Source organism: Hylobates moloch, unplaced genomic scaffold, assembly GCF_009828535.3.
Source record: "Hylobates moloch isolate HMO894 unplaced genomic scaffold, HMol_V3 SCAFFOLD_42, whole genome shotgun sequence".
NCBI classification, from domain to species: domain Eukaryota; kingdom Metazoa; phylum Chordata; class Mammalia; order Primates; family Hylobatidae; genus Hylobates; species Hylobates moloch.
The window spans coordinates 537,683-559,697 of NW_026652317.1; the positions used below are offsets into that span (position 1 = coordinate 537,683).

Consider the following 22,015-nt stretch of genomic DNA (forward strand, 5'->3'; position numbering starts at 1 on the left):
TTTTTTTTTTTTTTTTTGAGACGGAGTCTCGCTCTGTCGCCTAGGCTGGAGTGCAGTGGCGGCAATCTCGGCTCACTGCAAGCTCCGCCTCCCGGGTTCACGCCATTCTCCTGCCTCAGCCTCTCCGAGTAGCTGGGACTACAGGCGCCCACCACCACGCCAGGCTAATTTTTTGTATTTTTAGTAGAGACGGGGTTTCACCGTGGTCTCGATCTCCTGACCTCGTGATCCGCCCGCCTCAGCCTCCCAAAGTGCTGGGATTACAAGCGTGAGCCACCGCACCCGGCTAAAATCATTCTTTTTACCAATTTGTGATTATGTGAAGATTTGAAAAATGTTTGAAAGTATGGAAAAGATCTTTCATGGTTCCTAATCCCACCACCGAGGGAGAACTGCTGTTAGCATGTTGTCACACTTCTGTCTCAGTCTCCTCTTTGCTGTATCCAGTAGCTAAGAGAATACAGTGTTTGAAGTCAAATCTCAATTTGCCTTCTCATTTGGCCAGTTTCTAATTGACCATGGGCAGTTTGGAACCTACATTTTTTCCTTTGTGAAATGGGCACAGTGATAGTAACTAGATCAGAAGTTTGTTGGGATTAAACGAAATAGTACATGTAGAGCTTTTAGCACAGTGCCTGAAACTGAGTAAAGGCTAAAAAGAAGGTAGCTCACGCCATAGGAACTGTCGTAGATGAGAATGTACTGTATGCTTGATTTAACGTTTTGACTTTTTCTACATGAAGTTACTTTGTAAACATTTCTCCCTACTTAAAAAAATAGACATTTTAAAATGGCTATGTTGTAGTCAATTATGTGAATTAACCATAATTTACGTGGCTATTGTTGGGTAGATTTTCTTTTCCCCCTTTTTTTTCTTAATTATTTTTTTTGAAACAGAGTCTTGCTGTTTCACCTAGGCTGGAGTGCAGTGGTGTGATCTTGGCTCACTGCAACCTCTGCCTCCCGGGTTCAAGCGATTCTCCTGCCTCAGCCTCCCAAGTAGCTGTGACTACAGGCGTGTGCCACCACACCTGGCTAATTTTTGTATTTTTAGTAGAGACAGAGTTAGACGGAGTTTTGCTACGTTGGCCAGGCTGGTCTTGAACTCCTGACCTCAAGTATACGCCCGTCTCTGCCTCCCAAAGTGCTGAGATTACAGGCGTGAACTGCTGTGCCCAGCCTTATTTTTCTCTTTAATGTGGCATTAATGTTTATCATCTCTTTATGAATAAACCTTTCTTTATTTTCTAATTTATTGCCTTAAGAAAGATTCTTTGAGGTAGAATTACTTGATCAAAGAGCACAGTTATTTGTAAGGCTCTTGATAAGTACTGCCAGACTGCATGCTATGAGGTTCTACCAGTTTGCCTTCCCATTGAAAGGTGTCAGTTTCAGTCCATTCTTAGACACAATGGTTCTTTTTTTTTTTTTTTCAGACTTTGTCAGTTTGGTGGTGGGTAATAGCTCTACCTAGTTTTGAGAAAACATTTTTGTGTTTAGTCATTGTCTTTTTTTTTTTTTTTTTTTTTTTTGAGACTCTCATCCTTTCATCCAGGCTGGAGTTCAGTGGCACGATCTTGGCTCACTGCAACCTCTGCCTCCCAGGTTCAAGTGATTCTCCTGCTTCAGCCTCCCAAGTAGCTGGGACTACAGGCACATGTCACCATGCCCAGCTAATTTTTGTATTTTTAGTGGAGACGGGGTTTTACCATGTTGGCCAGGCTGGTCTTGAACTGTTGACCTCAAGTGACCTGTTTGCCTTGGCCTCCCAAAGTGCTGGGGTTTACAGACATGAGCAACCACACCTGGCCTCGTTTGCTGTAACTATTCTTTATTACGTCCTTGTCTATTGGAGACTTTTTAAATAATCTTGGTATATTAGTTCCTGACATATCGAGAATTTCACACTTTTATATGTTAGATTTATTGTAGGTTTTCCCTAGCTTTCTGTGCATAGAAGTTTTAAATTTTTATATAGTCAAATCTGTGAATCTTTTCCTTCATTATTTTTACTGCTGTTTTTAATAGTAAGTAGTTCTTTAACAGAGAGAGACAAATGTTTACCTATATTTTTACTTCATAGTATTTTAAGGTTTGCTCTTTTTTTTTTTTTTTTTTTTGAGATGGAGTTTCACTCTTCTTGCCTCGGCTAGAGTTTAGTGGTGCGATCTTGGCTCACTGCAGCCTCTGCTTCCCAGGTTCAGGCGATTCACCTGCCTCAGCCTCCCGAGTAGATGGGATAACAGGCTCCTGCCACCACACTGGACTAATTTTGTGTTTTTAGTAGAGACGGGGTTCCACCACGTTGGCCGGGCTGGTCTCGAGCTCCCAACCTTCAGTGATCTGCCCGTGTCTGCCTCCCAAAGTGCTGGGATTGCAGGCATGAGCCACTGTGCCCGGCCTTTTTTTTTTTTTTTTTTTTTTTGAGACAGTCTCACTCTTTTGCCCAGGCTAGAGTGCAGTGGCACAATCTGGGCTCATTTCAACCTTTGCCTCCCGGGTTCAAGTGGTTCTTCTGCCTCAGCCTCCTGAGTACTGGGATTACAGGTGTGTGCCACCACGCCCAGCTAATTTCTGTATTTTTAGTAGAGATGGTGTTTCACCACGTTGGCCAAGATGGTCTCGATCTCTTGACCTCGTGATCCACCTGCCTCAGCCCCGCAAAGTGCTGGGATTACAGGCGTGAGCCACCACGCCGGGCCTAAGGTTTGCTCTTTGTATATTTAACTCTTTGATTTACCTGGGATTTATTTTGGAGAATTTCATAAACTGTATGTAGATAAGTCATGATGAATTTTCTCAAATAGTAGCTCTCCAAAGTGTAAACCAGATGATCTGAAATATTGGCGGCTACTTTTTTGTTTTAGGAAGAACAGAGAAGATGCATTTGAAATGTTCACATCTTAAAAATCTTGACCTATATTGTTTCATTAAACATTTTTCTCCAAGTGCTAAAAGCAGCAGCTATTTATATTAACTCTGTAAAAGTTATTTAAAATATGCTGTTCTGTTTTTGTAGGGTTGACATGATGAACAATCGGTTTCGGAAAGATATGATGAAAAATGCTAGTGAAAGTAAACTTTCGAAAGACAACCTTAAAAAGAGACTTAAAGAAGAGTAAGTGTCTTTTTTCATATGATTTACCAAGAGGTGTATATAACCAATGCCCAGTAACCGTAACCGCTTCTTGTGTAGTTTTCGATTTTGAAACAGTAAGAGGATTGCTATTGCGGGCAGTGACTAAATTTCTGTAGTTTTAGGGGAGAGGGGACAAAACACAAACACAAAGAAAATTTGGAAAAAAATTATCTTACCACTCAAATATGATCAGTGATGATATTGCTTACTTGTTCATTTGCATATGGTAAACCATAATTTTATAATATGAACATTTTCAAAAATTTAAATGGCTGCCACCTTGGTTCAATGGTTTTTAACATTTTGTCATATTTGCTTTATGTATTTGGGGGATGTGTGTGCTTTCCCAATGTATTTGAGAGTAAGGTACAGATAATGCGAAACAACTCATAAATTTGTTAGTGTGCATCTCTTAAGATTAAGGATGTTTTCCTTCGTATTCACAATACCATTGTCATACCTAAGAAAATTAACAGTTTATGGCTAGTGCATGTTAGTTTCTCCAATTGTTGTAAGGTGCATACATTTTATTTGGATTTTATGTCCTTTAAATTTATTTATTTATTTTTTTGAGATGGGATCTCACTCTGTCACCCAGGCCGAAATGGAGTGGTGCTGTCATGGCCCATTGCAACCTCTATCTCCTGGGCTCCCCATAGCTGGGACTACAGGCATGTACCACCTTAATTTTTAAAATTTTTTTGTAGAAACAGGGTCTCACTATGTTGCTCAGGCTGGTCTTGAGCTTCTGGGCTCAAGAAATCCTCCCACCTTAGCCACCCGAGTAGCTGGGACTACAGGTGTGTGCCACCATGCCCAGCTAATTTTTGTATTTTTTTGTAGAGATGAGGTTTTTCGCCATGTCGCCCAGGCTGGTCTTGAACTGGGCTCAAGTGATCTGCCCTTCTCGGCCTCCCAAAGTGCTGGGAATACAGACGTGAGCCACTGTGCTCAGCCATTACCTATCTTTTAAGTGTTCAGACCTGTTGTCTTGTAGAATATCCCACATTCTGAAATTTTAAGCCTCCTTTTTATGTTGAGGTGAAATTCACATAACAGTGTTAGCCATTTTAAAGTGTAAATTTGGTGGCATTTAGTATATTTAGAATGTTGTGGCAACACCTTTTCAATCTAGTTCTAAAACTTTTTTTTGTTTGTTTTTTTGTTTGTTTTTGGTTCTTAAACATTCCTATCACCTCAGAAGAAAACTCTCCGTTAGTCACTTTGCACTTTCTCTTCCCTCAATCTGATTATTTTTTCTTTGTGTTGTTTAACTTGTTCTGTCATCTGTATTTCCTGTTAAGTTGGGCTTAAAGTCTTGGTTAGAATTCAATTACGTATTTTGGTGAGGAGTATCTTAAGATGATGTGTACCAGATACTGCTCCTCAAAGTCCAACTGTATCAGTCTCTTTCAAGGCTGATCTTTTTCTCAGCTTTGTGTCAGGGTCTTATAAATGCCTTTAGGGGAAAATTCGTGTTGGTGATGGAGTTCATCTTGCTTATTTCCCTTCTCTGAGGGATCACAGTCCTATGCTGTCATCCAGTTTCCGAAAAAAGTTGTTTCATATACTTTGTCCAGGTTTCTAGTTGTTTATGGCTAGTGGGCTTAGTTTGGTGAGCTAGTCTGTACTTCTACATCAAAAAATTAAAACAACTCTTTGCCCTCTTCCAGGTACCAATTCTTAAGAACACAGCTATCATGCTTCTGTTAAAGCTTACTTTTTCCAGAGTGAAGTGATTCTGTTTTATTCAGATGATATATAATGAAGTTTTGTATATTCTTACCAGTCTGGTCAGTTTCTTTTAGACATGTTCTAGTGTGTAGTCTATGTACTGTGGCATAAACCACAAAGAGACTTCTTTACATAGTCCTGATATCCAGGATGTGTGGATACGAACAAATAAGACAACCATGTAACTAGATGGAAATAATTAACAAAAAATATGTATCCAGGACTAGTTGAAGTGGGCAGAGGTTCATGGAGGTTTCCAGTGCAGGCAGGTTGGGACTGTTCTGTGTGAGATAATAACTTCTGTCTGAAAGACAGTTACTTCTTGGGAAGAGAGTCCATACATATTCTCAAGGGTGATTCAACCTATATGCTTTAAATGTGTCAAGCTTTATGGACAGGTAGTGGTTGCCATACATTTATTCTTCAAATATTTTTGCTTAGATTCCAACATGCCATGGGAGGAGTACCTGCCTGGGCAGAGACTACTAAGCGGAAAACATCTTCAGATGGTGAGCGTTGATATCTCTGTTTAAATTAGTGCGTAAGTCCCTGTTCCTGTTTGTTATCATTTGAGCTTTCTTATGAGGCTCATTAAAACCTGGTATTTCTTGCCTGGCCCGGTAGCTCATGCCTGTAATCCCACTGCTTTGGGAGCCCTAGGTGGGTGGATTGCTTGAGTCCAGGAGTTTAAGACCAGACCAGGTGACATGGCGAAACCCCATCTCTACAAAAAATACAAAAATTAGCCAGGCCTGGTGGTGTGTTCCTGTAGTCCCGGCTACTCGGGAGGCTGAGGTGGGAGGATTGCTTGAGCCAGGGAAGACTAGGGTGCAGTAACCTGTGGTAAGTGCCACTGTACTCCAGCCGGGGTGACAGAGTGAGGCTCTGTCTCAAAAAAAAAAAAAAAAAAAAAAAAACCCCAAAAAATCTTTTTTGACTGTAGCTTTTAAATTTAACTTGTACCATGGCTATTTTCTGCTTTTTCGATCTTTTGAGTTTAGCTATTATAAATATGGATGGCTTAGCTAAAATCTGGTTTGTGTACTTGGAGTTACACGTTTTAGACTTGGAATTAACCTTTGAAATCTTGAGAGTCCAGAGTATATCCTCTCACATCATGTAGGAGCTCCTTCCTTAGCATCCTTGATGTCCGTAGAGCTTCAGTTTGATTATGACCAGCACCTCTGTCCCCTTTCTCCTTACCCTGTTAGTCCTCATGGTACGTAAATGCAGGGAGCCCATACAAAGAGCCAGTGTTTTATATAATTCTGTTAGAAAAGACAGTCTGTTATTAAGTAGAAATTGACTCTTTGTTTCTAGCCATTTGCTTTTAGAGGTTGAAGGAATCTTAGTGATGTGGCCTGACTTTATCCACTGCAGTAATCTTTTCTACATTATCCTCTGCTTAAATATATCAAATAATGTATTTTGTGTGTGTGTGTGTGTGTGTGTGAGTGTTAGAATCTCACTCTGTCACCCAGGGCTGGAGTGCAGTGGGGCAATCTCAGCTCACTACAACCTCTGCCTCCCGGGTTCCAGTGATTGTTTTGTCTCAGCCACCTGAGTAGCTGGGGTTACAGGTGCGCGCCATTACACCTGGCTAATTTTTGTATTTTTAGTAGAATCGGGGTTTCACCGTGTTGGCTAGGCTGGCCTTGAACTGTTGGCCTTCCAAAGTGTTGGGATTACAGGCATGAGCCACTGTGCCTGGCCTAAATACTGTACTTTTTACTAAACTGTTTCTTCCCCTTCTTCCCTTTTCTTTAAGAACTGTTAGACAGTTTTTCCTATTTTGAAATGTGTGTCCCAGCAACTCTCCACTCTTAACAGTTTGAAACATACAGATTATCTTCTTTTTCTCTTATTTGGGAAGCCTCTTTCCATGTTCGTTTTTTAATGTGTTAAACATCCCTTGTTATTTTGAGCATTTTTTTGGTGGCGTACTTCTAGACCCTAGATCACCACTTTGCCCTCCTGGATGAAACATAATTTTATTACCCATTTCAGAATGCTGCATTTATAGAACCCCACAACAGTTTAGATTCCTGTAATTTTAGATATGGTTATGCTAGCTGTTGAAACAAAATCCCACAGATCCCAGTGGCATAATCCAATTGAGGTTGGTTTTTTCAGCACATAAAATTGGGGTGTTGGGAAGGTGATGGTTTACTTTAGGGACCCAAGTTTATAGAAGTTCTGTCATCTTCAGGTTGGTTCTTCCAAAGTTGCCTAAGATGTTGACATCCACTTGGCTTATAGGAGGAGAAAGAGGGGGTTTTTATTGGCCCTTCCTAGAAATGGTACAGGATACTTTTGCCTACATTTTGTTGGCTGGAACTCAGTCATAAGGCCACACTAGCTGAGAGGATCCTAGGAAGTGTAGTTTGGCTTTGTGCACAGGCGGAAAAGGAAGTGAATTAAGTCGGCAGTTAGTCAGTCTGCTACAGTATGGGATATGCTTGTCTAATACATTCATTTTGTACATGAGAGAGGTTCAAAGAGATAGTGACTTGTTGAAGGTATACTTATTGTTGACACAATGGTGACTAGCACTCAGCTTCATGATTATCTCCAGTGTGTTATTTTTATCTGTAAATATTTACTGAGTTTCTTTATAAGAAAATTCTCCCTTTTGAACATAACCACACCTCCAGAAATCAACAGCAATTCATTAATATTATGAATTGTTTTATTGCGTTGCCCTTTGTTTATCCCCTCCCCCTATCATTTTAGCTTGCTTTGTATTTTGCTTAGACTTCATAGTACTTTTGAACTGGCTTGATGTCTTCTGTAAGTTTTGGAAATTCTCACCTGTCTTCAAGTATTGTTTCTGTTCCAGTCTTCCTTTCTGGATTATTAGTAATATGTATATTAAATGTCTTCAACCTATTCTGTGTGGTTTGGTTTTTTGTTTTCTGTTTTTTTTTTTTTTTTTTTTTTTTTTGAGACAGAGTCTCACTGTATTGCCCAGTCTGGAGTGCAGTGACGTGATCTTGGCTCACTGTAGTCTCGACCTCCTGGGTTCAAGCAATCCTCCCACCTCAGCCTCTGGAGTAGCTAGGACTACAGGCATGTGCCACCATGCCCAGCTAATGAAAAAAAAAATTTTTTTTTGTAGTGACGGGATCTTACTATGTTGCCCATGTTGGTATTCAGTGTTTTTTATCCTTTTTCTTTCTGTACTTCAGTCTGGGTGTATTTTTCTGATTCGTTTTCTAGACCACAGACTCTCTCTACAGCTAATTTTGATATACTGTTAAAAACATCTATTGGAGGCTTAATTTAATTTTATTTATTATTATTTTTTGAGGCAGTCTTGCTCTGTCGTGTAGGCTGGAGTGCGGTGGTGCTACCTCGGCTCACCGCAACCTCTGCCTCCCGAGTTCGAGTGATTCTCCTGCCTCAGCCACCCAAGTAGCTGGGATTACAGGTGTGCACTACCACGCCTGGCTAATTTTTGTATTTTTAGTAGACACGGGGTTTCGCCATTTTGGTCAGGCTGGTCTCGAACTCCTGACCTCAAGTGATCCACTCACCTCGGCCTCCCAAAGTACTGGAATTACAGGTATGAGCCACCATGCCTGGCCTGTTGGGGGCTTATTTTAATTACATATTTTTCAGCTCTAGAATTTCTTTTTCAAATATTCTAGATTTCTGGCTCAATTTTGAATCTTGTCTTTCATTCTTAAATATATTAAACATAGTTTTTTTTGTTGTTGTTGTTGTCTTTTTTTTTTTTTGAGACAGTCTTACTCTGTCGCTCAGGCTGGAGTGCAGTGGTGCAGTCTCGCTCACTGCAACCTCTGCCTCCTGGGTTCAAGTGATTCTCCTGCTTCAGCCTCCCAAGTAGCTGGGATTACAGGCATAAGCCATCATGCCCAGTTAATTTTTGTATTTTTAATAGAGACAGAGTTTCTCCATGTTGGCCAGGTTGATCGCTGACTCCTGACCTCAGGTGATCCACTTACTTCAGCCTCCCAGAGTGCTGGGTTTACAGATGTGAGCCACCGCGCCTGGCCCAAACATAGTATTTTTAAGGTTTGTGTCTGATAATTCCATTGTTTAGATCCCTGTGGGGATTGTCTGTTTTTCCTTGTGGTTTTTAGTCAAGTTATCTTGTCAGTATTTGCCTGATTGTATTTCATTGAGTGGTGGACATTGCATATGAAAAATAATGTAGATTAATTAGATCTAGGATGATGGTTTATATGTTTACTTCTAGGTAGGTAGCTTGGCAGAGGGCACTAGCAATCCCAGAACGTTTTATTTTAATGAGGAATTGTGAAGCAGAATTTCAGTTTTTGGAAGATTTTCTTATAATTCTTTGATTTCATCTTTAATCCTAGTGGTAGCCCTTTGTGGCCCCAATCCAAAACCTGATGGCTTACCAGACCCTGTCAAGAAGCTTAGAGGTAGTTTTTCCCTTCTTAGCTCTGCAAGTGTTTTAAGTTTGCTCAGCTTCTTAGCTGTCTCCACTGGAATCATCAGTCATCTCCAGGAGAAAAGCAGCCCTATTAGCTCTTTTTGAAGTTCTGATACATAGATTGCTGACAATGATCATTCAGCTAAAAGTTCTGGTTTTTATTCATGTGAGTTGTTAAGCTAGATCAGTAGCCAACCTGTTGCCAATTCTGCCATAATTATGAGTTGCTTCTTTTAAATGAAATGCTGGCTTTAAACTTTTATTTCACTTCATCTTGTTTTAGTAACCATCTGTGTATGTGTTAGTCTTTCATTCTAGAGTTAAACTTTGATTTTAACTATGGATGTTAAGCTTTGTGTCATCTTTTTCTTCTCCTTTAAATGTTTTTTTTTTTTTTTCCTGTTTTGCTTTTGCCAATTGCAGCTTTAAAAAAAGCAATCGAGGTAGGGAGGCTGGAAAGGGAGTTGATGTTGAAAATATATTCATAGAAGTTTGGGGTAGGTAAAGGGGCAGCTCATTGATTCTAAAGATCAGCCTTCTGGGTTTGTTTGACTTAGATGAAAGTGAAGAGGATGAAGATGATTTGTTGCAAAGGACTGGGAATTTCATATCCACATCAACTTCTCTTCCAAGAGGAATCTTGAAGGTGAGAGTCAGTGAAGTTGGGGGACTCTATCGAACTACTTACCTCTGCAGTTTAATTTGCTTCCCAGTAACAGATGTATGGATTCCTATTATCTGTGGGGTTAAATATGTTTGGTGTCATTTTGCTCTGGTAAATACTTATGTTATTGTTGTTTTGTTTTTTTCCTTTTGCAAAAATGTTCTAGAGGTATTATGTTCCTATTGCTTGAGCTCGGGAGTTTGAAGCTACAGTGAGCTGTGATGGAGCCACTGTACTTTAGCCCGGGTGAAAGCAAGACCCTGTCTCTAAAATAATAAATATAATAACTTTTCCAGTAATTCCAGGAATCCTGTTTGGTTTATCTTCATTTTCATTGGCATCAGCCTGGTCCATACTGCTGTCATCTCTGATCTGGCATATTGCAGTAGCTTTGTGACTGGACTCTTTACTTCCACTTTACCTCTTTTTAAATCATTCTTTGTATGGCAGCCAGAGGGATCTTTTAAAAATAAAACATCAGGTCATGTCACTTTTCATTGCTTTTTGAAAACTTCTGAATTCCTTATCGTATTCTACACTGCCCTTTACAATGTGGCTTTTGCCTGGATCCTTAGCCTCATCTCAGACCTGTTTCCCATGATTTCCCACTTGAGTCACACAAGCCTTTTTCTGTTTCTTGGACATGCTGCTAGGTCCTTTCTTGCCTGTGAACCTTTGCTCTTTCTATTTTGTTCTGCCTGTCTTGTCTTCAGGCAGTCCTAATGGCTAGCTCATTCTTACCTTTCTGCTCAGATAGCACCTTAGACAAGACTTTCTCTAAAGCGGTCTACACTATTCACTTTCTAACTCATCACTATGTCCAGCATGTTCGTTCTGGTAACCAGCTGCCTACCTAGCACAGTACTTTAGTTAAATGTCTGTCATACTAACAGACAGTACTTAAATATCTGTCATATTAACAGATCTCTCTATGACATAGATATCTTTTGTTTGTTTGTTTTTGTTTTTTTTTTTTTTTTTGAGACAGAGTTTTGCTCTTTTGCTCAGGCTGGAGTGCAAGGGCGTGATCTCGGCTCACTGCAACCTCCGCCTCCCGGGTTCAAGCTTTTCTCCTGCCTCAGCCACCCAAGTAGCTGGGATTACAGGCATGCACCACCATGCCTGGCTAATTTGTTTTTGTTTTTTTTGGTAGAGACAGGGTTTCTCCATGTTAGTCAGGCTGGTCTCAAACTCCTGACCTCAGGTGATCTGCCCGCCTCAGCTCCCAACGTGCTGGGATTACAGGCGTGAGCCACCGCGCCCAGTGACGTAGGTATCTTTTCTTATTACACCATGGCAGGAGTATTTAAATGGGGCAGGGGAAACTATTATGATAAATTAGATACAGTGATTTTGTCTCTCCCACCTTATGAGGACAATTCATTTAGCCCTTCACAGGGTGAATTCATCTCCATTAAAAATGTAGTTATCCCATGGCCGGGTGCAGTGGCTCACGCCTGTAATCCCAGCACTTTGGGAGGCCGAGGCGGGCAGATCACCTGAGGTTGGGAGTTTGAGACCAGCGTGACCAACATGGAGAAACCTCGTCTCTACTGAAAATACAAAATTAGCTGGGTGTGGTGGCACATGTCTGTAATCCCAGCTACTCGGGAGGCTGAGGCAGGAGAATCACTGGAACCCGGGAGGCAGAGGTTGTGGTGAGTCGAGATCACGCCATTGCCCTCCAGCCTGGGCAACAAGAGTGAAACTCAGTCTCAAAAAAAAAAAAAAAAAAAAAGTGTAGTTACCATAAAAATTTAACTTCGGTGGCTACAAACAAAACACATACTTTTGTTTTTAACTGCATTTTAAAAATCCAAGGGGAAACCTGTAAAAACAAAATAAATAAGATTACCATTACTTTAAACTTGGAACCATGTACCCTAAGAGAATAAAGCAACCTGTGCCAATTGAAGAACTGTGGGGACAACTGTGCGGTGCCTCTTAAATTTGTGCCATGAATGCAAAGATGCCAGGTGCCAAAGTAGAAGTTTTAAGTGAAATTTCCTCAGAAGTGAAAGTCTCTTAACACAAATGGATGTATTTTGGGGAAATGACTACATACTAGTGCTCCAAGAATGAGTAATACATTCAGACTTCTAGATATGGAAAGCACTTTAATGATTTAATCTTTTTATTTGAAAGATGGTAAAAATGGATTCTTGTGTGGTAAGGTGACTTGCTAGTTGGTGCCAGAGCTACAGTTTTTTTTTTTTTTTTTTTTTTTTTTTTTGAGTTGTGTTTGGTTACCATTCCAGTGCATTTTTTCCTGCATTATAAACTATAATGTCTTTTCTTCATACTCTAAAGAAAATAATGTTAATTCATTTCAATTGATAAAATCCCAGCTTTCATTTCCTATAGATGAAGAACTGCCAGCATGCGAATGCTGAACGTCCTACTGTTGCTCGGATATCATCTGTGCAGTTCCATCCCGGTGCACAGATTGTGATGGTTGCTGGATTAGATAATGCTGTGTCACTATTTCAGGTATGCATCTTTATTTACTTATTTATTTCTAATGCATTATTTTTATTTAAGAACCAGACATTTGCAACCCCAAATGCAAAAATACTGAAAAAAGATATTCATAGTTAAAACATCATAGCCCGAAGCATAGCCAAGTCTCACAGAAGTGACAGAGTTCATTTGCTTGGAAGTACAAAATAGAACATCCAGTCAGCATACTGCCCTTGCTTCTTGCTCCAAAGTCTGTCGTCACTGTTTTCAATCACAGCTGCTCACCCCTTGCCTGTTCACAGTTTGGGTTGCTCACCATCCCTTGCCCACTCACATTTTTATTGAATGCACCTGTATGACTTCGGTGTACAAGGAGCCATAATAATAGGGGATTTGGAGTAAAATTTTTCTTCCACTGAATATAAAAGTTCAGTAAAATAGTGGTTTAAAATAATAGATTGAGAAGTGAAGAATGTATTAATCATGTTAGGGAATATATTATCTCTACAAAAACGTGTTCTTTTAATTTTCTGGTGAGTTATTAGAGCAAAGCGATAATATAACCTCATGACTTTACTGGGTATTCCATGTTTAATCTCACACTGATGTACCCTGGTAGTTTCTTGGGTTGCAACAATAAACAACGGACCTGGCCCTTCACTTCAGGACGTCACTCTCTGATGGGGGTATAGATGGTGAACACATGGTCACAAATGTCACCGTTCAGTCCTGCAGGTGCTTCACAGTATCTGCTTTTGGATAGGGTATCCCAGTTTTCTTTTAGAGAATAACACTTGGTCCAGTTCATGTAGTTTGGATGGGACTGACTCTATCTCCTTATCTGTGGGTGGACAAACTCAAGAAATTAGTAGGGCAAGGTATGGGGAAGGAGTGTGGCGCTTCCATGCCTTCTCAGGGCACGCCACCTCCCCAGCGCCTCCATGTGTTCAGCAACCCGGAAGCTCCCTGAATCCCTTCTGTTAAGCTTTTTTATGAAGGCCTCTTAACACAGACATGGTTGATTAAATCACTGGCCGTGGCTGCTTAAGTCAGCCTTCAGCCCCTTGGGTATGTATTTTTAAATGAACACTTGTAGTGAAAAGTATGTACTACCAGGATACAGGGTCCATGGAAATAATCAAAAGAACCATTTTGTACTTCTTTATAGGTTGATGGGAAAACAAATCCTAAAATCCAGAGCATCTATTTGGAAAGGTTTCCAATCTTTAAGGCTTGTTTTAGTGCTAATGGGGAAGAAGTTTTAGCCACGAGTACCCACAGCAAGGTTCTTTATGTCTATGACATGCTAGCTGGAAAGTTAATTCCTGTGCATCAAGTGAGAGGTAAGATTTCTGTTGAACGCACACAACCAGTCATCCCCCCCGCCCCCAAGGTGAGTTTATGTAACAATGTTTACAACACTTTTTTCACTCCATAGGGTTCTTAAAAATAAGAATTTCTTTAAGTATAGTGTTTGGAAAATGTCTGTGCTTTTGAGATAACACATTTGAATGAAACCAGTGAACTTTTTTATTGAACACTTACGGAATGATCATAATTTGGAAGTATATATTCTCCCTACACCAGACAAGCAATTGCAAATATTTGGCTGTAAAGTTAGCAGTTGATGCAGCAGAAAAAGCATGAGCCATGGAGCTAGAAGACCAGGATTCCATTTCTTTGGACAAACTGTTTCACCTCTCTGATCTTCAGGAAACTTGGATACTCTGTAGTTTTAGTGTTAGTTATAATAAAATTTTGATTTATATTTAAAGGAAATAAAGCACTGTTTTTGGGTACTTCTGTATTTTAGAGAATGAACTGCTTAAAAAATAATGCTTTTTTAGGAGGTGAAAATTTATCTGCCCTCTACCATACCCATTCTTTTCCTATATTTCCCTACTCCTTTATACCCCAAAATACACCGACACCTTCATGCATCCTTTGGGAACCAAAGCGCTTCTAATGAGGTTGTCTGGCTAATCTCAGGAGGTAGTGTTGGCGTATGGCACAGCTCACTGGTGCCTTCCCTATTAAACTGCACATGCATGTGGCTGGAAAGGACAAGAGTAGCTCTGTGCAACCATTTTTCTACTAGTGGTTGAAAGTGGATGGGGTCAACTTTAGAAACATTTATGATGTGTATCTTTAGCATTTCCAATCTTTTCTTTCCTGTGTTCCTGACACTTTGATCCTTTCGGAGTAGATCCTTGGTTTACTCTAAGGCAGAGCTTCTCAGAAGTAAATGTGCACGTGAATCACCTGGGGATCTCATTAAGCTACAGATTCTGATTCTGTAGGTCTTAGGTGGGTTGAGTCTGCATTTCTGATTCTCTCAGGTGATGGTGATACTGTGGTCCATGGACCTCACTAATCAAAAGTAATGGATTCTGGAGTCTCCTTGTCTTGCATCCTCTTGAGAGAAAGCACGCCATGCGTTGGCCAAGATACAGTTAGTGATCTTTACCATGGATCTGCTAGGTGTGCAGGAGTGTGTGTCCAGTCACCAACTGCTTTGAAGACATGGCATTGATCTTTCCTTCCCAGTATTTCTCCTTTTTCTATTTTCACATTTCCACCGCCTGATGCTGTGCTGTTAGGATTAGGTCTGTAGGTGTTTCCAGTTGTAGCTTCACATGGTGTTAGAACAAGCCTCCTGTCCTACCTCATCACGTAATGGTATTTTCTTTATGTTTGAAACTACTTCAGTATACTTTAGTCAGTACATACGGTTTATTCAGAAATTGGGATTAAAATTACTCTTAATAGGCATAGTGGAGTGCCTTTCATAGTAAGGAGACTAGTCATCAGCAGAAGTAACCCCAGTGATTGGAAATATAATATGTGTCTGAAATAATATTGGGGAGCATGAGTCCAAGCAAGGGAACTAAGATGTGTCTTTGGGAGACAGGACTAGAGTGGGATGTCCGGTTTGTAGTAGTGGAAAGTAGCCTTAATTTCTGTTTTCCTGTAGTGGAACAGGGGTCCTTAAACAGATTTTTGTAAGTTGTTTTTCTCTAATTAATATTTCAACTTAGTAACTTAAAATTTTAAAAATATAGACATGTATTTTTGACTAGGCAATATATTCACACGGTGTTAAAAATCTACTATGTAGAAATGAATGGGTAGTGAAAACTCTCCTCTGCTCTGTCTCCCTGGCTACCTACTTTCCTTCCTTGGAGGTAGCCAGTTGTATGCATTCTGATGCATCCTGTTAGGTAACTTTTTAATGAGTAACTTGGCTCTCTAAGCATTTTGATATCAGGAGGAGTCCCCTGTATAGTCAATATGAACTTTTCAGTCATGGAAAAAGAGACATGTCCTTTTGTAAGTAAGTTTGACTGTATATACCTAGCTCTCATATGATTTGGTTACATGTGTCACATCCAGAGAAGCTAGTCAGTCCTTAAGTAAACTGACATATTGTGAAAGTTTTGGGGTTTTTTTTTTTTTTTTTTTTGACTCACAAAGTTAAAGATGAGATTCCTGTCCATCATGAGCTGCTTAGTAAGTGGCCAGCAGCTAGTTTATATATGTTTTTATGTTTCTGGCTGTCTCTAGTGACAGTGTATTTCCCTTCTGGTAATGAACTTTGTGACAAAGAAGGATAATTTATCCTTTGAGTTAATTAGAGGTATTACTGCGTATATTTGGAAAATTAGTTGATATGTTTACTGTTTGGAGAGCTGAGTCTCTGGCCTGCAGTTAAAATTGTGAATGCTAACCAGGACAAAGAAGAGAAGTTTGCTAAGTGCTTTGTAGTGACCTTATGTTTGGGTCAAACTCAGTGATGCCTGCGTTTAGACTTACTCAGGGTCTGAGCCAGGGTTTTGTTTAATTTGAGCCAGTTACATATTTTAAAAAGTAAGAAACTCATTTGTCAATAGATGATAGTTTTATTGAAAACTATATAAAACTTTATTTAATTGCTTCATTTCCTATTTTAGGTTTGAAAGAGAAGATAGTGAGGAGCTTTGAAGTCTCCCCAGATGGGTCCTTCTTGCTCATAAATGGCATTGCTGGATATTTGCATTTGCTAGCAATGAAGGTAAAGCATTATTATTGCTACTTATTCTTCTCCCACAAGACACTAGTATAGGGATAGTCTTGCACACTAACTCGGTGTGTCCTTAAATCTGCATCTCCAAGTAGCGGAGCACAGGTGGGACTTGGAGAGAAGTTGTGGGCAGTTGGGGGAGACCTTTTGATTACAGGGAAAAATAAAGTTGAGTAGGTGCTAGAAAATAGAGAGCTAGGTTGTTTTTACTGTACATTGTGTGATTCTTCTGTATACTTTCCAACAGTCTGATAAATAATATGTATTGTTTTAGACCAAAGAACTGATTGGAAGCATGAAAATTAATGGAAGGGTTGCAGCATCCACGTTCTCTTCAGATAGTAGGAAAGTATACGTCTCTTCGGGTAAGACAACAACATGAAAGAAGCCAAGGATATTTTTACATTTTAAATTTTGGGCCAGGCGCGTGGCTCACATCTGTAATCTCACCACTTTGGGAGGCAGAGGCAGGCAGATCACTTGAGGTCAGCGGTTCAAGACCAGCCTGGCCAAGATGGTAAAACTCCGTCTCTACTAAAAATAAAGTAGCTGGGCATGGTGGCATGGGCCTGTAGTCCCAGCTACTTGAGAGGCTGAGGTGAGAGACTCTCTTGAACCTGGGAGGCAGAGGTTGCAGTGAGCTGTGATTGGGCCACTGCACTTCAGCCTGGGGGACAGAACGAGACTCCATCTCAATAAAAAAATTTTTTTTTAGCCATCTGTCCTGGGCGACAGAGCAAGACTGTCTCAAACAAAAAAAAAAAAAAACAAAAAAAAAACACACAAACCTAGGACCAGGCGCCGTAGCTTACTCCTGTAATCCCAGCACTTTGGGAGGCTGAGGCGAGTGGATCATTTGAGGTCAGGAGTTTTAAGGCCAGCCTGGCCAACATGGTAAGACCCTGTCTCTGCTAAAAATACAAAAAGTAGCCAGGCATGCTGGCACTTGCCTGTAATCCCAGCTAGTTGGGAGGCTGAGGCAGAGAATCACTTGAACCTGGGAGACAGAGGCTGCACTGAGCTGAGATCACGTGTCTCTCTCTCTCTCTCTCTCTATATATATATATATATGTATATATATATAAAAAGATATATATTTATATATATATAAAAAGATATATATTTATATATGTTTATATATATAAATTTAACAAAAAGTTGTGTTTGGTTTTAAAATTTCTTTTTAGCTAGAAAATCAGATTCATTTTTAGAATTCATTTTTGTTGCCATTGCCTTCTCATTAATAATAGTGGAGGGCTAACAATTTAACATGCAGTTTTAACATGTTTGGGGAAAGAATGGGAAGATAATGCTGATTTAAAAGATTATTCAGGGGTAAATCATTCTCCTATGATTCCCCACGCTATGAAAATTAAAATAAAACTTTACATGCCTTTTTTCCCCTGTTCTATCTTTTGTCACTTGGTTTTCAGGAAACCTTCAGGGGGCAAAGGAAAAACTTCCACTACAGTTTCATTTATAGTAACATTCTTGAAATGACGAAATCGTAGAAATAGAGAATAGATGAGTGGTTGTGAGGGTTTAAGGAGGATTTGAGGGCAGGAGAGAAGTGGAGGTGGCTATAAAAGAGCACCAGGAGGGTCCTTGTGGTGATGGGAAGTTTTGTGTCTTGACTGTATCAGTGTCACTATCCTGGTTGTAATGTTGTCCTGTAGTTATGCAAAATGTTAACATTGGGGGGAAACTGGGAAAGTAAAGAGTACACTGTGTTTTCTGTATTATTCCTTGCAGTGTATGTGAATCTACAATTATCTTAAAAGGCATAATTTTAAATAAGTAGTCCTACCTTTCTTAAAAAGATAAGGCAGATATTATTTTAAAAAAGATGATTCATTTGAAGGTTTTCTGACTTTCTTTTTGAAAGTTACTTAAAATCATCAGCCTTTGTAGCAGTACTCTCTTGACTTCCATAGTGTGTTAAATTTTCTACATTATTGTCCTTTCTGACATTTCTGTAGCTCTTTTGATTAACCTGCATTGTCCTGCTCTTCTTTTTGACTTGCCCAAGTCTTCTTAACTCTTATTCTCTATCCCAAAGGACCATGGGGGCCATCCCTTGGGACAGCTACATAATCTTAGTATAGCTAATGCTGTGTTTGGTAGTGGGAGGCTTTCAAGTGGTTCTGCTCTGTGAGTAGTAGTCAGCAACCTCTGTAAAGCTTTTTAGCATAATTTTTATTTGACCTCAGCTAGGAGCATTTGGTAATATAACATTAATAAAATTAATAGCATTAATTAAAATTATTTTTTAACTTTTAAAAGGATTAATTTTAGCATTAACATTAATTTTTGTTTTGTTTTTATCCTAGAATCAGACTTTCACAAGGTTATTTACATTTGTATGTTTTTAATCAATGAATATAAGGCCAGGAGCAGCTATATTTTCTATGTTATACTAGTTTTTGTGAGAAGAAAGAAAAAGAAGAGAAAGAGGAAGGAGGGAGGGAAGGAAGGAAGGAAGGAAAGATGGAAGGAAGGAAGGAAAGAAAGAATTAGTTCAGAGTAATATTCCTGATGAAATGGCCCTTGGCCCTGGGAGAGAGAGAGTTGGGGAGGGAGAAGAGGTGGGGGAGGGAGAAGAGGCTGGGGAGGGAAAAGAGGTGGGGAGGGTTGGTCAGCAGAGGTACTGAAATTTGATATATGAATTGGATGCAGATGTAGTGTATTTACAAATTTGGTCATGGCTGTGGAGATCTAATTTATCATAAGGTCCTAAGAAAGCAGGGAAGGGGAAATAAAAAGTTGAGCCTTGGTAAGTTAGGGGTAATTTTGAAATTTTGATGGTTCTCTTCCTCTCTCTCCCCTTCTTCCTCCTTTTCTTCTTTTTCTTTTTTTTTTTTTTTTTTTTTTGAGACAGAGTCTCACTCTGTTGCTTAGGCTGGAGTGCAGTGGCACGATCTCGGCTCACTGCAACCTCTGCCTCCCAAGTTCTAGCAATTCTCCTGCCTCAGCCTCCTGAGTAGCTGGAATTACAGGCGCATACCGCCATGCCCAGCTAATTTTTTGTATTTTAGTAGAGACAGAGTTTCCCTGTGTTGGCCAGGCTGGTCTCGAACTCCTGAGCTCAGGCAATCCACCTGCCTCGGCCTCCCAAAGTGCTAGGATTACAGGCGTGAGCCACCGCGCCCAGCCACTTCTTTTTTTTTTTTTTTTTTTTTGAGACTGAGTCTTGTCGTGTTGCCCAGGCTGGAGTGCAGTGGCGCGATCTCGGCTTACTGCAGCCTCTGCCTCCTGGGTTCCAGCAATTCTCCTGCCTCAGCCTCCCAAAGTGCTGGGATTACAGGCATGAGCCACCATGCCTGGCCATCTCATGGATTCTTTGTTGCCTTTTTTGCCATAAGTCATCAACTCATGACCATTTCATGCACTTGCTTTCTAGATGTTCTTGCTTTTGATTTCTTCCCATTTTAGTCTACTGAGAGACTCATCTTTAAACACTTTCCTTTATTATAGCAATGTACAGGCAAACATATAAGGCAAAGGTTTTAAAATTTGATCCTATTCAGTTTTCCCAAATATGTTTTACTACTGCTTAATCTGCACCCTTACTCTAGCCTGGAACATTTTATTTGTTAGGGAGTTGAAACTGAGATTCACTGAATTCTCATTGGGAGAATAAGAGTACATATGGAAGGGTGAACTTTAGAGCAATATCCTACAAGGAAGGATATTGAGGTACTAGAAAAAGGAAGAGGTAAAATAGTGAGGATCCACTTTTGAGATGGATATAGGGTCATTACAGTAAACTATTTGTGCTTATTCGTAAGCTTGTGTTTAGCGTTTTTTAATCATTTAAATAACTTGGTAATAGATAAATTGTGTGTGTCTTCTTAATTGTAAATTCCCATGTTCTGGATCTGTTCATTTTTCACTTCTGCCTCTTCCATCATCATTAACAGTTTGATATCTAAATCACTAACCTTGCCTATTAGGTAGTCTAATACCTGTTGATAGATGTTGGAAGAGTTATGCTAGTGAGTGGTGTTTTGTTTTGCTTCAGATTTTTGCTCCAATAATTTATCTGAGTGGAACTTAGAAGCTTTTTCTAAAAGTTCAACTCAAACCAACAGCTTGTGATTTTTTCCTGTAAACCTAAAGGTACTGTCTATTAATGACTAACTGATGCAGTTTTCTTCTGTATATGTGAATGTATACAAGAAAATTATTAGGCCGGGCATGGTGGCTCACACCTGTAATCCCAGCACTTTGGGAGGCCAAGGCAGGTGGATCACCTGAGGTCAAGAGTTCGAGACCAGCCTGGCCAGCATGGTGAAACCCTTGTCTCTACTAAAAATACAAAAATTAGCTGGACGTGGTGGCACAAACCTGTAATCTCAGCTACTTGGGAGGCTGAGGCAGGAGAATCGCTTGAACCCGGGAGAAGGAGGTTGCAGTGTGCCGAGATGGCGCAGTTACACTCCAGCCTGGGCGACGAGCAAAACTGCGTCTGAAAAAAAAAAAGGAAAAAAGGAAAAAGAAATATTCTTAGTCCAGTTTTCCAGAACTAGGAGGGTTATAATAGGTCTGTATTTGTAGTCTCCTGTACTGTTAAGAGGGACTGAGAGTGGCCAGTTTACTTGCGTTTTAAGTTTAAAGCAAAATTAACAACTCTTTTTTTCGCTCTTTTATTCAGGGGATGGAGAAGTTTATGTTTGGGATGTGAACTCAAGGAAGTGCCTTAACAGATTTGTTGATGAAGGCAGTTTATATGGATTAAGCATTGCCACGTCTAGGAATGGGCAGTATGTTGCCTGCGGGTAAGTAAAGAGAGGTTCTTGTAACCTTAATCACATTGTGCTAATGAGAATATGTTGAGGAATTGAATATACTAGATAGTGCATGAGTAGTTCTCTTTATAAACTATTCAGTAATATGAAATTGGTCAACCCAGCTGAGCTTTTTTCATTTTATCTTCTTTGTGCAGTGTTGAATAATAATATTACAGTAGTTCCCCCCTTATCTGCAGTTTCACTGTTTGTGGTTTTAGTTACCTGTGGTTAATCACAATCTGAAATCTGTGTAAGGTATTTTGAGAGCAAGAGACCACATTCACGTAACTTTTATTAGGATATATTGTTATAATTGTTCTGTTTTATTATTAGTTATGTTAGTTTGTTACTATGCCTGATTTATAAATTAAACTTTTTTATAGAGATGCGTGTATAGGAGAAAACACAGTACACATAGGGTTCAGTAATCCACAGTTTGAGGCATCCACTGGGGGTCTTGGAACATATGTCCTGCAGATAAGGAGGGATTACTATAATTGCAGTTGAACACCTTTTTAGCAAAGAAAATGCTGGCGCTACCTTATATCATTGTATTTTTTCCTATTTAAAATACCTGTTTGCTCACATCAAGTTTTCCTATAATTATTTTCAGCTTCTTGTCATTGATGGGGAGATAGAATAAGTAACTTTGGGTTTAAATCTTAAAGATACCTAAAGCATTTTTGCTTTATCCAGCTGGGGGTATAAATAAAAAACATGTTTCTAGGAAATACCATTTGTTAGT

The 22,015-nt window shown here is 39.7% G+C and overlaps 1 protein-coding gene across 2 annotated transcripts in view; it reads left to right on the top strand.

The window, feature by feature from the left end:
• The window catches only part of LOC116463572 (U3 small nucleolar RNA-associated protein 18 homolog), a 35,212-nt gene that overhangs the window by 3,023 nt on the left and 10,174 nt on the right, over positions 1 to 22,015 (top strand). For both annotated transcript variants that reach the window (XM_032146744.2, XM_058434728.1), the window contains exons 3-10: positions 3,020 to 3,118; positions 5,315 to 5,382; positions 9,854 to 9,942; positions 12,325 to 12,450; positions 13,589 to 13,763; positions 16,371 to 16,471; positions 16,755 to 16,845; positions 21,135 to 21,258. In XM_032146744.2, the coding sequence (XP_032002635.1) occupies positions 3,020 to 3,118; positions 5,315 to 5,382; positions 9,854 to 9,942; positions 12,325 to 12,450; positions 13,589 to 13,763; positions 16,371 to 16,471; positions 16,755 to 16,845; positions 21,135 to 21,258 (873 nt within the window). The remainder of the gene's footprint in view (positions 1 to 3,019; positions 3,119 to 5,314; positions 5,383 to 9,853; positions 9,943 to 12,324; positions 12,451 to 13,588; positions 13,764 to 16,370; positions 16,472 to 16,754; positions 16,846 to 21,134; positions 21,259 to 22,015) is intronic.